The sequence below is a fragment of the Balaenoptera borealis genome (genome assembly GCF_965194805.1).
Source record: "Balaenoptera borealis genome assembly, chromosome: 7".
NCBI lineage: Eukaryota > Metazoa > Chordata > Mammalia > Artiodactyla > Balaenopteridae > Balaenoptera > Balaenoptera borealis.
Window position 1 is genome coordinate 125,173,405 of NC_138864.1, and position 12,827 is coordinate 125,186,231.

Genomic DNA, 12,827 nt, shown 5'->3' on the forward strand with positions numbered 1-12,827 from the left:
CCCCTCTCCCTGGGAGGCCGGATCCATCCAGGTCAGCAGAGCTGACAGCCAGAAGCACCCTGCTCGCCCATCTGAGCCTTGGCGCGGCGACGCCTTGAAGCTTCCTTCCTCGTGTGTCTGACGGTGAGAAATCGAGCGTGAGGTCCAAGGAAAGGCCGCCCCGAGCAAGGGCTTTACAGCCCGGCACAGACGTGACCGTGTCCAGCCCCGTCCAGATGGACAGCTTCACAGACGGGAGGCGTTTCAGACGGGCATTTAAAAGAATTGGTCAGATGATGGGGGCTTGGAGACCTTCTGTAAAATCACGCAGTGCACAAGCTGTTGTAGGAAGTTGAATGGGATTCTGAGCAGTTTCAATTCTTAGCAGCCCCCTTAGAACTTACATCTAAACTTCTCATCTGAAGAGGGAGAGAACCAAGTTGATCACGTCCACACGCCAGTCACTCTGAAAGGCTGGGCCAGGCTGTCGGTGAAGTTCAAGCGCTCGTCAGCTTCCAAGCTGTGATCAGAACGCCAACAGAGACTCAGGCAGCATTTTATAGATGTAAAATATTTTATTTGTAAATGGTGATCTTCTAAATCTGTGTCCACAAATTCCAAAACCCATAACACTCTGTATACTTCAAAAAATTCAATTTTTGCCAACATTAGATACTATTATACAGAACAGAAAACAAAACGAAAACCCGGTAGGACAAATACTGGTAGGATGTCAGAATATTGTACAAGAGAAGAAAAATATTCAAGAAACAAATTTCATACAGCTATTTATCAAGAGAAAAATATATACAATTGATTTATTCTGTAAGATAAAAATACACCATGCCATATACATGACAAGTTGAGAACTGCGTCACTGAATATACCAACAGCTTTACAGTCCACTTGAATTGTGCACACAGAAACTTCATTTTATACTTAGCCTGTGAAGTGTCAGTACCAGAATCTTAAGTACAAAATAAAAAGCTAACCTGGTTCAAAATGCTGATTAAGTTTCTACAAGCAAACACAAAACAGTGTGTTTTTTTATTAAAGAAATGTAAACAAACAGTTCATACAAACACAGTTGAAAATTACATCTTCCAAAACCCTACTGCCGGGGTCCTGCAGCTGCAAGCATGGTCACATCTCTCCTTTTTTTTTTCCTTTTTCAAATTTTTGTGTTAAATAGAAGACTAGAGAGTTAGATTAGAGTTCCTGCTACATGATCCTAGTATGTTTACATGATTCTTTGTGGCTTGAAACAAAGTTCTAATCAAAACTACTTCTGCTGAAGAAAAATTCAGCCTCCATTTGGGGGTATTTTTAAGCAGTTATTCACAGTTATCACAAATTGTAAGCACAAAAAAACCTGACTGAAGAAGTAGGGATGCAACAATATAATATGAAAAAATCAGTTTAAATTACCAAAACGGCTATAAAAGTTGTAGTCATAGCATACACTCTGTTCTATGAGAAGTAAGGTGTATAAAACAATTAAGTACTAACAGACCGTAGTTTCCAAAAAACCCCAAACACTAGGTTGAAATTTTGGTTATTACATAATTATAATGGCATATTTAATAACAAAATTATATTGTAACATCCCTATGAACATTTTATAAGCACCCGAGCTGCTGCAGAGCCTGGTAGCATTTGGTCAATAACTATTTTTATACTGTATTTTTTCTCAAAATATTTACATATTTGTACAAAGTAACAGGGTTTGTTAGTTTTGCAGGTAACAGCAGCAGCTTGGCTTTCTTCTAACTTTTATTTAAAAATAGCTTCATTCACTTATTCAATAATAAATACAAAAAGTTTCTCTTATTTTACAGAAATCAAAAACTACAATAAACTGACTCATGGAATCAAGTATTTAAATGTATTTTAGTGCAAGTTATTATCCCTTAGCTCTATCCCTAAGGAAGTCATTCAGTACATTCCTTGTTCAGTGGTGTCTACTTTATTTAAAAACTTTTAAATTAGAGGGCCTGCCCCTTTTTCAGATAAGGCGGTGGCCAGCACTTTGGACGTCTCCCTTTCGCTGGTGATTTCAGTCTTACATTCACAGGAAGGCCTCTGCCCTGGGGTGGGGCAGGGCGGCCATCGGCTCTTGCCCCAGTAAAAGTTTCTCCTTAGTGAGACTAAAGAAGCATAACGAAACAAAACCCACCCTCAAAAAGAAAAAAGAAAGAAAAGAAAAAGAAAAAAAAAGTGCTGGACCATTCTGTAATTCTTTAACCTCAGCAACTTCAGGAAAGTTGCCTCGGTCGGCTTTCTCCTGGTGCTCCTCTAACCTAAAGCACGGAGGAAATCAGGACTCCCAGAAGCTAGTTTCCAAAAAGTCACAAAACAGAAAACAAAAACATCTTTCCGTCTGCGAAATTCAAATGCTGTGTTGAATCAATCGCTCCTTCCTAGGGACGAGCCGCCCTCTGAGACAGCGGGGAATGCATCAGTTCATCCACTTCCGGCAGTTCACGGCGCCACAGTGACAGGGGATCTTGTGCTGGTCGTCCTCAAAGTCAAACTTATAGTCATAGCAAAGCTGCCCACAGCAAAGACACAGTGTGAGAAAGGCCTCCCTCTGCCTGCTGCGCACAGCCAGCCCACAGACGGACGGAATTAAAGGAAGCCCTGACCCGTCGAGGGGCCGTGGGACTCGGGTGGGGAGGTGGGGGAACCTCAAAAGGAAGCCGCGGAGCTGCCGGCCGTGCTCTTCCGGGGGATCCCGCGGGGCCCGAGGCAAGCGGGAGGCACTATTCTGGGGCCAAGCCGGAGGCGGCGAGGGCAGCCGGTGCGTTTCCACACCGCGCACCGCGGTGCCGGGCCCGCCGCTCTGGGTGGGACAAGCCCCCCATCCCCGGGCCCAGGGGGCGTCCCCCGCCCCTTTCTTGCCAGACGGGGCAACGAGATGGGCAGAGGTGAGTCGCTCTTGCCTGCGAACATCCTTCTCCATCTTTCCTCACGTACAAGAATATTTAAAAGACGTTGCTCTATTTAGGCGCAACCGCATTATCAGTAACATCTCAGATCAACCCCGCTGTCAAGGTGGACGGGAGTCTGCGTGATTCCCAAGGTGGAAGCCTCACCCCGGGGCCCCGACCCCTGAGAAACCTGACACGGCCAAGGTCCCTGTGATTCAGATACCCCGGGACACTATTTGCAAAGACTTCCCTTCTGCACCGGAAGGGAACACACCGGTATTTACTGAGTTCTTACAGGAACTCCATGAGGAACTGTTTCTCCTTGTGTGTAAGGTGAGGTACAGGCTGGAGGGCGGCCCACTCGGAGCGGCGTGAGCAGGGCCTGGGGCTGCCGAGCCTCCATCCGTCCCCACGCCGTGACACCACCCTGGGGTCCTCACAGACTTTCTCTAATTTACTCAAGTTGGTGAGATGTGCAAAATAGGCCTCGGGTCAATTCTTGATTTAAAAAACAGCACATTCCAAAAAGATGACCAAAAAATACAAGTATAATCTCACAGCTCTGTTCACGTAGGGCTGGGGGCTCAAACCCAGTAAAGAGCCTCAGGCGCCTCCCCCCCTGCACAGGGGAGGCTCCCCACGGAACCCGCACCGCGTGGCAGCCGCTTCCCAGGACACCCCGATCCCAGGCACGGAGCGCACCTCGAAACGCGTGCTCGCCACGACTGTGACAAAGTCAGGAAACGTAAACAAGGCGATCAAGACTAATAACAATCCTAACAGGCGACGTGCTGGGCCAAAGTAATCCGTGGGGCAAGGGAAAGAACACCTAACGAGACAGCAAGAATCTGTTGGTAGAAAAGCCTGTAAGCCTGTACTGGCCCTGAGTGTGAGGAGGAGCCACGGGGACCCCCGGGGCACCCCCAGATTTGCCGCCTACAGCCTCAGGGTGACCTCACGTGAGCCACGATGACCCCGGGGACCACGAGGCACCAACCCCGTGACATTCCCGGCCATGAGCTCGACGACGGGCGTCATTTTAAAGAGAGGGTCACCAAGCCAAACAGACAGCGTGGGGGTCGAGGGGGGCCCGTCCACACGAGCGGGGCGTGGGACCTGCAGGACAAAGACTGTCGGACTGAGACCTGCAGGGTGGCAGAGGCCGACCTTCCGGGAGGAGGGCTTTGCTGGCAGCGCAGGACTGGGCACCGCCGAGCCGATCACGTGTACAGGGGAGTCGGGCACTGCCCACAGGGAGAGGCGCGCACAGATGTGAGCCCTGCGCTTACCTCTTCTCCCTTCTGGATCCGCCGACTGGAGCTGATGATGATTTTGTGTCCTCGCTCGAAAGTCACCACCTCAGCCACGCAGTTAGGTGCGCACGAATGGTTGATATACCTGCAAGCCACCGTTTCAGAAACTACTTACTATAAGACTTCGGAAGAAGATTTAAAAAAAAAAACCTTTCAGCTCACAGGAAAAACTTGTTCTAATTACATTTCTATCTGTCCATTAATAGAATATACACATTTTTTTTTTTTTTGGCTGCGCGGCTTGTGGGATCTCAGTTCCCTGACCAGGGTCTGAACCTGAGGCCCTGGCAGTGAAAGCGGAGAGTCTTAACCACGGGACCGCCAGGGAAGTCCCAAACATACAATTTTAAACAGAAATCCTCTCTGTGACTCCGAGGCCATCGTGAGCCCGCGGACCCACCGCGCCTCCCGCTCACCTGGCAGGCCCTCCCGTGAGCGTGGCGTCGATCACGTGGTCGCTATCCATGCGGAACATGTACACGCCTCGGTTCTGAAAGAGAAGGAGGTCAGGAGCCCCTCTGCGTGCCCGTCCCCGTGAGCGGGCGAGGCTGGACGTGCGGGGACAACACGCCAGCCCGTCAGGCGGCGTCTACAAGCTGTGAACGGAACCAACACGTCGGCAGGTGGCCTGTGAAGCCAGGCGCGTCAATCCAGCCACATCCTCGCAGACAGTAAGACCGACGGAAAAGACAGGAGGAAAATACAAACATATCCAGACGTGGCGCTGTTCGACACTGCACTTCCACCAGCATGACGGTCAGATCCGGCCCTGCGCCGCGGCTGTCAGACGGCACAGGAGGGGTGCTGCGCTCACCTGGGACTCGTAAAGCTTCTCCTTTCTGTTGGCGACTTCGTTCCGGATGATGGTCCCGATGTACTCGATGACCATGGTGTGCTTCTCGATGTCCCGAGCAGCGTACAGGCCCAGCCCCTGAGGAAACGCACGTGTACACACCTCAGAACCACTTGGCTTCCACGGGCAACTGGCCTGCAGCCTCTTTCACACAAAGGTACCACCCTTGGGTCACGGCAGAAGCCACACTGAAGACCCCACCTGAACTCACGTGACCTTTTCACTGACCACACTCTCACCTGAACCCTGAATGCTGGACAATCTTTTCACCTAAAGCGATGATATCACTACCTTGTTTTTGTATCTTTTTGACACTAAACTCTCAGTGCTGACTGGCTGAGCGCTTCTTCTATCTGGCTGTCTTGTCTTGTACGTAATGTCACTCCCAGATCCCACCAACTCAACAGGCTAATGGCTTCTGCTATTTATTTTATCCCACCATTTCTAAAAGGACTTGACATAACAATAAGCTTACAGAACAGAAGGAGGGCTAACTATAAAGGATTATTATAATCTGAGTTTCTGCATTCTCAGCTAAAACTGACCAGATCCCCACCAGACACGGTCCTCACCAAGCACCACCTGGGAGCACACAGTACGGGGTGTGCTGTTGTTAGAAGTTTTGGTATATGAATTGAATTAACTTCTGAAAAAAACCACTTATGCAATTTATCTGTTCAATTCCAGATGAGACTCAGAGCTGAACAAACTAGAGCACACAGAAAGAATCTGTATGGAGATGAATACAGTTTGGTATAAGAGACAAGAAGCTCAGTGGAAATGAACAGAGAATCCAAATAGACCCAGGCACACGTGAAAACTTAATGTACAGTAGTTTGGTAGTACTAAAATTCTGTTTAATATGGATGGGTCATATACATTATTAGGTTGGCCAAAAAGTTCGTCTGGGTTTTTCCACAAATCTTACAGAAAAACCCCAACGAACTTTTTGGCCAACCCAATACTAAATGGTGCTTCCACAACTGGTTGTTCAATGGAAAAAAAAATAAATTTGTCTTAAACATAAAGAATAAAATTCCTGAAAGAAAAAACATCTAAGAAAGTACATACGCAACCCACAGTCTTAACCAGGAATAGAAGCTACAGAAAATTATACGTTTGACTATATAAAAATTAAAACTCTTAAAGGAAAAAACATACCACAGTTTCTGGTAGGTATTTTCCCCTACAAAACATCCTTTGCCTAATAGTACAAGTTCTTATAAACTGCAAAACGGACAAATGCAGCTCACAGAAGAGCAGACCCAAATGGCAAACACGAAAAGTTGCAACTGAGGTGACATTGTCGGTCTACGCTTAATAGGCTGGCAAAAATACAAAAGGGTGGTAACGCTACCAAAGGGAAAACAAGAAAAATAGTCTCATACACTGCAGGAAGAAGTGGGCAATTACAGCCCTTCTGCTAAAATGAAAAGTACATGTACTTCTAACACAGAAATCTCACTTTGGGGCCTACACACCACTGACGTGAAGTTACCAATACATGGGGATATTTGTACAAGGTACTGATGGGAACACTGTTTGTTGTGGGAAAAACCCTAAGCAAAATACAGGCTCGTCAGCAGTGGAATGGCTTCCTTACTTACAGTTCATCAACATCACGGAGCATCACAGAGCCATTTATTAAAGAGAATGAATCAGAGCTACCTCAGCTGTTCTAGAGGGGTGTAGATATCAAGCGAGAAAAGGAAGATGCAGAAGAGTGTAGTTAAGACAACCCCCCTTTTCCATATGCACACAGGTGTGCACCAGTGTTCAGATAGCAGCAGGGAAAAGACACAGGACACTTACTGGGTCGTGAACATGATTACCTGGGAGGTGGATGGAATGGAGGAAGAAAAAAGGGCCCCAAACATCAGAAACTCTCAAAAACGCTTTGGGTTAAAGATGACAGACCGAACACAGGTAGTTAAGAAACCCTTAACATGACGTAAGGGAGCAAAACCAAGACAGAAGACCAGGAATGGTCAGAGTGAACGAGCTGTTTGGGAACATTTTAAACGGGGAAGTAACTGAGCGGAGGAGGACGACAACACCGCCACGAGTGGAATCTTTTGAGGCTCCATTTCTGAGGCAACAGCGAAAAGACCAGAAAGATCCTGCACTCGTGATATGAAAACAAGGTACCAGATCAAAAGATCAAGGGCAGAAAGCGCAGCCAGCAGACAAAGTAGAAGCAGCTCAGAATGAGGACAAGGAACCCAGAAACAAGGCCACAGCAGCAGGTTAGACCTGAGACAGAAGTCTTCTCTGGCGGCACCAGAACCATTGCGGGCCCTGCCTCAGGGGCCAGATTCAGTAAGGCTGGGGACCCCAAACCCGCACATCCCCAGGTGATGCCCGTGCTGATGGTCTGGGGTCCACACTGTGAGATCCCGGGTCTCAGGGATCTAATATTTGTGTACAGAGAGAAACAGAGGTAGGAATCTGCAAAAGAATTAATACAAAAACATTTCTCAGACTGATGGCCACACTACTTCAGGCTGAAAGGGCTCATCAGTGGGGAAAGCAATAAATAAAAATGACCCTAACCCAGGCCCATTTTGGTAAAAATTCGAAATATCAAGAATCAAGAGAAGATCCTAAAAGTTTCTATAGAAAGAAGAACGTGAATGAATACAGACAATGTGTCAATCAGCTTTATACCTGAAGGGACCACCCTGGCTTCTGAGGGGACGGCGGGAGGGGAGGGGCCAGGGAGGCCTGCACCGGCGCCTGCAGGTGAGACGGGTGGTTGGAACAGGGGGTGGATCTGAGGGAGCTCTTCAGGGAGGAAAAAAGGCAGCAGAAACTGATGCTGCTTTGGGTCTGGTGTAATGAGGCCAACGCACTCAAGCAGTAGATGGTGACACACTGCTCAGCGATATGCAGAGCCTGGAGGGTGGTCAGCCTTCGAGACGGAGGACGCTGGCAGTGCGAGAGCTCGTAACTCCATCCTGGGCCTCCAAGGGGAGATGCCGCACAGACATTTGTTTCTTCCAGAAGTGTGACCACAGGTGAAAATTTACATGCTTAGCCTAGAGATGGCTTTACCTGTAAGGTGTTCCACCATCTATCCATCAGAAACTACATGATGATTTCGTGAAGAGAAGGCTTCTGAAACTGGGCACCTTTTGAAACTATTTTCGTTTGTACTTTTCACAAGTGCCTTGAAAGAGCCCTAGTGAGCGCGCCGCGGATCCCGCGTGTGGAAGATACAGCGCTCCCCGCATCCCGTGAGCTCCCATCAAGACGCACAGAGAGGGCGTCCAGAAGCTGCCCTTCCACGCGGGGGAGTAAAGCATCTGCCCTCCAAGACCGCGGACGGAGCGGCCGGCGCCCCGGGCTGACGGGGTTTCTCTCCCTGCGGCCCGCGGTCTCCTGTCCCCTGTGCCGGACGCCAGCGCCCTCCCAGCCCACCTCCCCTCCTCCCAGAAGCCAAGCCCCACGCACCTGAATCCGAGACCGGGCCAGGTACACATTGGACTTCCACTCGGTTTTCATCTTGCGGTACTGGGACGACTTGGAGTGGACGAACTGCTTGCTGTAAGGTGCGCTCAGCTCCCCGGTGACGGTGCTCTGAAACGACTTGGAGGCACTGGTGCTGTTCAGGGTGTGAGGCCTGCAGGCGACGGCGCGCCGACGGGGACACAAAGGGAGACCGGAGACACCTCTGAGGGGCCCGGATGGTTCCAGTTCTCACCAACGGCGCACGCGGGGAAAGCCGCCTAGCTGGCGCGGCCGCACACACACAGCCAGAGGCAGCAGGGTTTGTAAGCAGCAGACAGATCAAGCACAGAAAACCCCTAAGAGGCCTGGAAACCCTGGGCTGTACTATGTGAAGTTAAAACAAAATACCTTAACACAAACCTCTTGACATGGGCACTCATTTTAGGTTCAGAACGGGCACAACCTGTGGGGTTGACGGCCAGGGGCAGCTCCATGAGAGGGTTCCGGCCGTACCGGAAGGTGTAGTTTTCACACGCCTCAACCCCAGGGAGCTGGAAAGAAGCAAAATAAACGAAACATTAACTCACCTGATCAAGACTACAGGCAATCTTGAGCCGGCCAAAGGATGGCCCGACTTGAATTCCATGAAAATAACTTGTCAACATTTTCAAAATGTTGGGAACAAGAGGCTCTTTCAAGCCATGTTAACAGAAGCAGGATGCTCTCAGGACCTGACTATGTATGATGTGCTTACCTCCCTCGGGGGCCTGGGAGTACAGCTGGTAACTTAGGTTAACTCCTAAAACCATTCGTGTTAAAGGTCTTTTCTAGAATATGTTTCTTGTGGACACTGTCCTCTGGAGACACGACAGATGCACATCATTTAGGCAGGGCTCCACCAAAGGAAGCAACTGGGTACAGTACTCAGCGGCTTTCGGGGTGTCCGCTGCTTCTCTGAAGAAAACCCATCAGTGACTTGTTTCTTGAAAACAATACCTTACAATCATGCAGTTTTCCAAAAGCGCTGTGTGTAGACTCATTGGCACACGTGCGTGTAACAAGCAGGCATCAGACAGTAAGGGCTCCTGAAATCCAACTGCGCTCTGGTGACCAACCCTGGGCCCCGGGCAGGAAAGTGGCCATTAACGCTGGGCGCTGAGCCTGGTGAGCTGCCCGACCGAGTGAGCACGGAGACACCTACGACTACCGATGCCTCGTTTTCTTTCAGAGCGGCAGGAGTTCACCCCCGACAAAACCACTACCTTGAAGTGTTGTGAGAGTGACAGCCCTGTGTTAAGTAAGGTGCGTCGTGCGACAGGGGGTGGCTCTCCGGCCTCGGCCCCGGCACTCACTGATTCTGCGATCCGCGCCACCGCAGAGACGGTCAAGCCGAAGAGATCCTCCCCTTTTAAGTAGGCTGGGAAGAGCTGCAGCATTTCCGACTCTTTTCTCACACATGCCACAGGCTCCAAAATCTTATCCCAAACACCTACGTATGGACAAAAAGACATTTTTTTAATGACAAACTTGCTCTTAGCGAAAACAGAGAGGAAAACAGGATACAGTATAAAAACAAGAACGAAACGAAGACCAACCACTCACGAAGACTTACCAGATCCAAGTAAAGCCCGTGGGCAGTGATCTAACAAGCCTGGTGTATTACCTGCTTATCGGATGGCAGTAGTTTTAAAGACTTTATGAAGTTTGGGGGAAAAGAATATGTTACATTAAGGAAATTAAACAGTAGAAGTGGAAAAGAAAGTTAAATATAACTGAAATTCGTACAAGTAGTTAACTCACTTTCATGCTGGCCAAGCAGCATATTAGATTTTCAAATGATTAATCCAATTAAGTAGTATCTGTAGATATATCCTTTCCTCTCAGAGTTAAAATATGAAATTGATATTTTCATTGGAATTATCTTTAGAGCATTTTCATACTTTTAAAAAAGAAACTGCTAAACTTGAAAAAGAAAAAAAAGCAGTTCTGCAGCACTTTCTACATCAATAAAAATGACAATCTAGGCTTAACCCTAGAGGCTGAAATTAAGTGTCTCATTTCTGGCTCTAAATCTGTTTAATATCTGATGCTCCTGAGATAAGACAATATGGCTTTAAATACGGTTCCCACCTTCTAGGTGACATTAACAAAGAGGGTCCCCAATGTAAGTGACAGGCAACCTTTATCTGCAAATCATTCTCCTATTTATTTTATAAACTCTGTTGGAATATATATTCTGATTTAGAGTAATTCTAGCAAGTGTTTAGAAAAAGACAGCAAGGTATGACAATACAAAGAAGTTAAGACTTGCATTTGCAAATGAAGAATCCACACCTGTTGTGATAAAATATGAAACAGACGTGAGAAAAACCACAGAAATACTGACATAAAACATTCATGTAGCCGAACGCTGGAGCGACTGGCTCGGCGGAGCCTGCAGGCGGGGCCTCACCTTTGGGGGAGGTGTCACTTAAGACGAGATCTTCGTGGCCCTGCTCCACGACTCTGATGACGAACATGGGGCGCCCATCCTTCTCCTCGATGGAGCACAGGTAGCGACAGCGGCGGTTGGCGTGGCGCGTGCTCCAGTACAGCCGGCTGGCCTCGTAGCCCACGGGGAAGAGCGCTTTGGGAGAGTGGAACGCTTGCATCTGCTGGGGAAGCAGCTGGCCGATCGTGTGGAAGATGAGGCTTCCCACACGGAAGGTGTGGTCGCGCTCTCCCCGCTGCACGATGCTGGCGATCTGTCGTACCTCATCACGCTGCACGTAGACCCTCCTGAAGACGGCAAAGTAACTTAATTCCTGCTCGTGGATTCCCTTTGGTTTGTGCATGGGACAAAGCATAGTTTTATCTTTAAAAAACATGCATTGTGCTTTAATGGCGCAAGTAAAGTGATAAATGTTGGTGCATCGAAATCTGTGACACCCGCTGGTGGCCCCCATCTTATGGCAGAAGACACATTTCATCTGCAGGCCTCTCCTCAGGGCCAGCTCCACGTTTATTAAGGCACCAGCCTGGGTCTCGTACACCTCCGTGGACCACAGGGCACAGTTCAAGTGGACCCACAGGTCCAAGTCGAGGTTGAGCAGCCTCGCTGGTCCATCTGTCAACCCGTCGCCTTCTTCGTGACAGAAACAACACTTGCGATAGTCTTTGGGCACAGGATCGGGTTTCAGGGAAGTGCCCAGTTTCTTCAGAAAGTCATCGATTTCCTCTTCGCAGGGGGGTGTGACAGTCCCCTTGGGGACCACAATGTGGATGCTCCACTTCTTCCACTTCATCCCTCTCCACTTTTTAGTGATCGGCCGACAGTCTTCAAACCCACCGTGGACAGTTCGTAGCCGAGGCTTTAACTTGACCGTTACCTTAAGCTCATCTGGCTTTGCCTCCACTTTGGCTGCTTCAAAAGCAGGAGGGAAAGTGATGGGCGGTGAGGCTGGGGGCGAAGCTTGTTCCTGGAGCTGCGGCAGACAGCGCACGTCGAGAGTGGAGATGTTGTTACTGTACTGATGAAACGCTCTGGAAGGCGTCTCTTTTGTGGGCGAGTGTGGCAATGAAGGAACGGATTCCTGCACAAAAAAAAGAAACACGAGAAAGAGTAATTCCAAAGCCCCCAGGGCAATTCTTGCTACAAGAAGCCAAGCAGTAGGGTTCCAACAGCAGGGTGTCTGGCTCTGGCTCTGTAAGTGAGAGGTGAGGACAGGCGCACAGCGGAGGTCGATGGTGCTTGCGTCTCGACAGAGAGAGAGCGTGTTCTCTGCAAAGCCTGAACTCTGCTCTTAAGACTTTTCATGTGACAGGAGCTAATTTAATTTACAAGATGGAACAGTTTTTTGTTAAACCAAATAAGAACTCTGGACCATAATTTTCTACGAGCTCGTCCCACCCTCTGAAATTCCTGTTTGTTAATCTTAGGCTTAATTAATTGGCATAAGTGAAAGATGGGGAAGAAGTCCCCTGTCAACAAAACAAATCATATTTAACTTTTCTCAGAGGCTGCCCGGTCCCCATCCAACTGCTGAAAGGGCTGAGCTGAGACAGAAGTTCCATTAGTTTCTTTTTAGACACAAAGTGTCGTCATAACCAAATCAACAGCAAACCCACAGGCTTCCCTCTTCTCATGCACTCCACCCTACACAGCTCTGAAAAAAGACGCGCCTCACAGAAAATCCAGAAGCAGGCAGACACTTGCACACGGACTCAAGAAATTATGTGGTGGAAAAAAAATTCCTTCTCTCATCTAGGCTGATATATTTTAAAGTATAAATTTATTTGGCAAGTAGCCTGAATTTTATTACA

At 48.5% G+C, this 12,827-nt stretch overlaps 1 protein-coding gene across 27 annotated transcripts in view; it reads right to left on the reverse strand.

Moving 5' to 3' along the window:
- Positions 1 to 830: 830 nt before the first annotated feature.
- Positions 831 to 12,827, reverse strand: part of KMT2C (lysine methyltransferase 2C) — a 277,595-nt gene continuing 265,598 nt past the window's right edge. For 18 of the 27 annotated variants that reach the window (XM_082398907.1, XM_082398896.1, XM_082398918.1 and 15 more), the window contains 8 exons: positions 10,978 to 12,097; positions 9,878 to 10,014; positions 8,934 to 9,076; positions 8,529 to 8,748; positions 5,037 to 5,153; positions 4,639 to 4,712; positions 4,199 to 4,307; positions 831 to 2,530 (listed from right to left, as the gene is read on the reverse strand). In XM_082398907.1, the coding sequence (XP_082255033.1) occupies positions 2,438 to 2,530; positions 4,199 to 4,307; positions 4,639 to 4,712; positions 5,037 to 5,153; positions 8,529 to 8,748; positions 8,934 to 9,076; positions 9,878 to 10,014; positions 10,978 to 12,097 (2,013 nt within the window). In that variant the 3' untranslated portion in view covers positions 831 to 2,437. The remainder of the gene's footprint in view (positions 2,531 to 4,198; positions 4,308 to 4,638; positions 4,713 to 5,036; positions 5,154 to 8,528; positions 8,749 to 8,933; positions 9,077 to 9,877; positions 10,015 to 10,977; positions 12,098 to 12,827) is intronic. The other 9 variants (XM_082398916.1, XM_082398915.1, XM_082398914.1 and 6 more) reach the window with 3 other exon arrangements.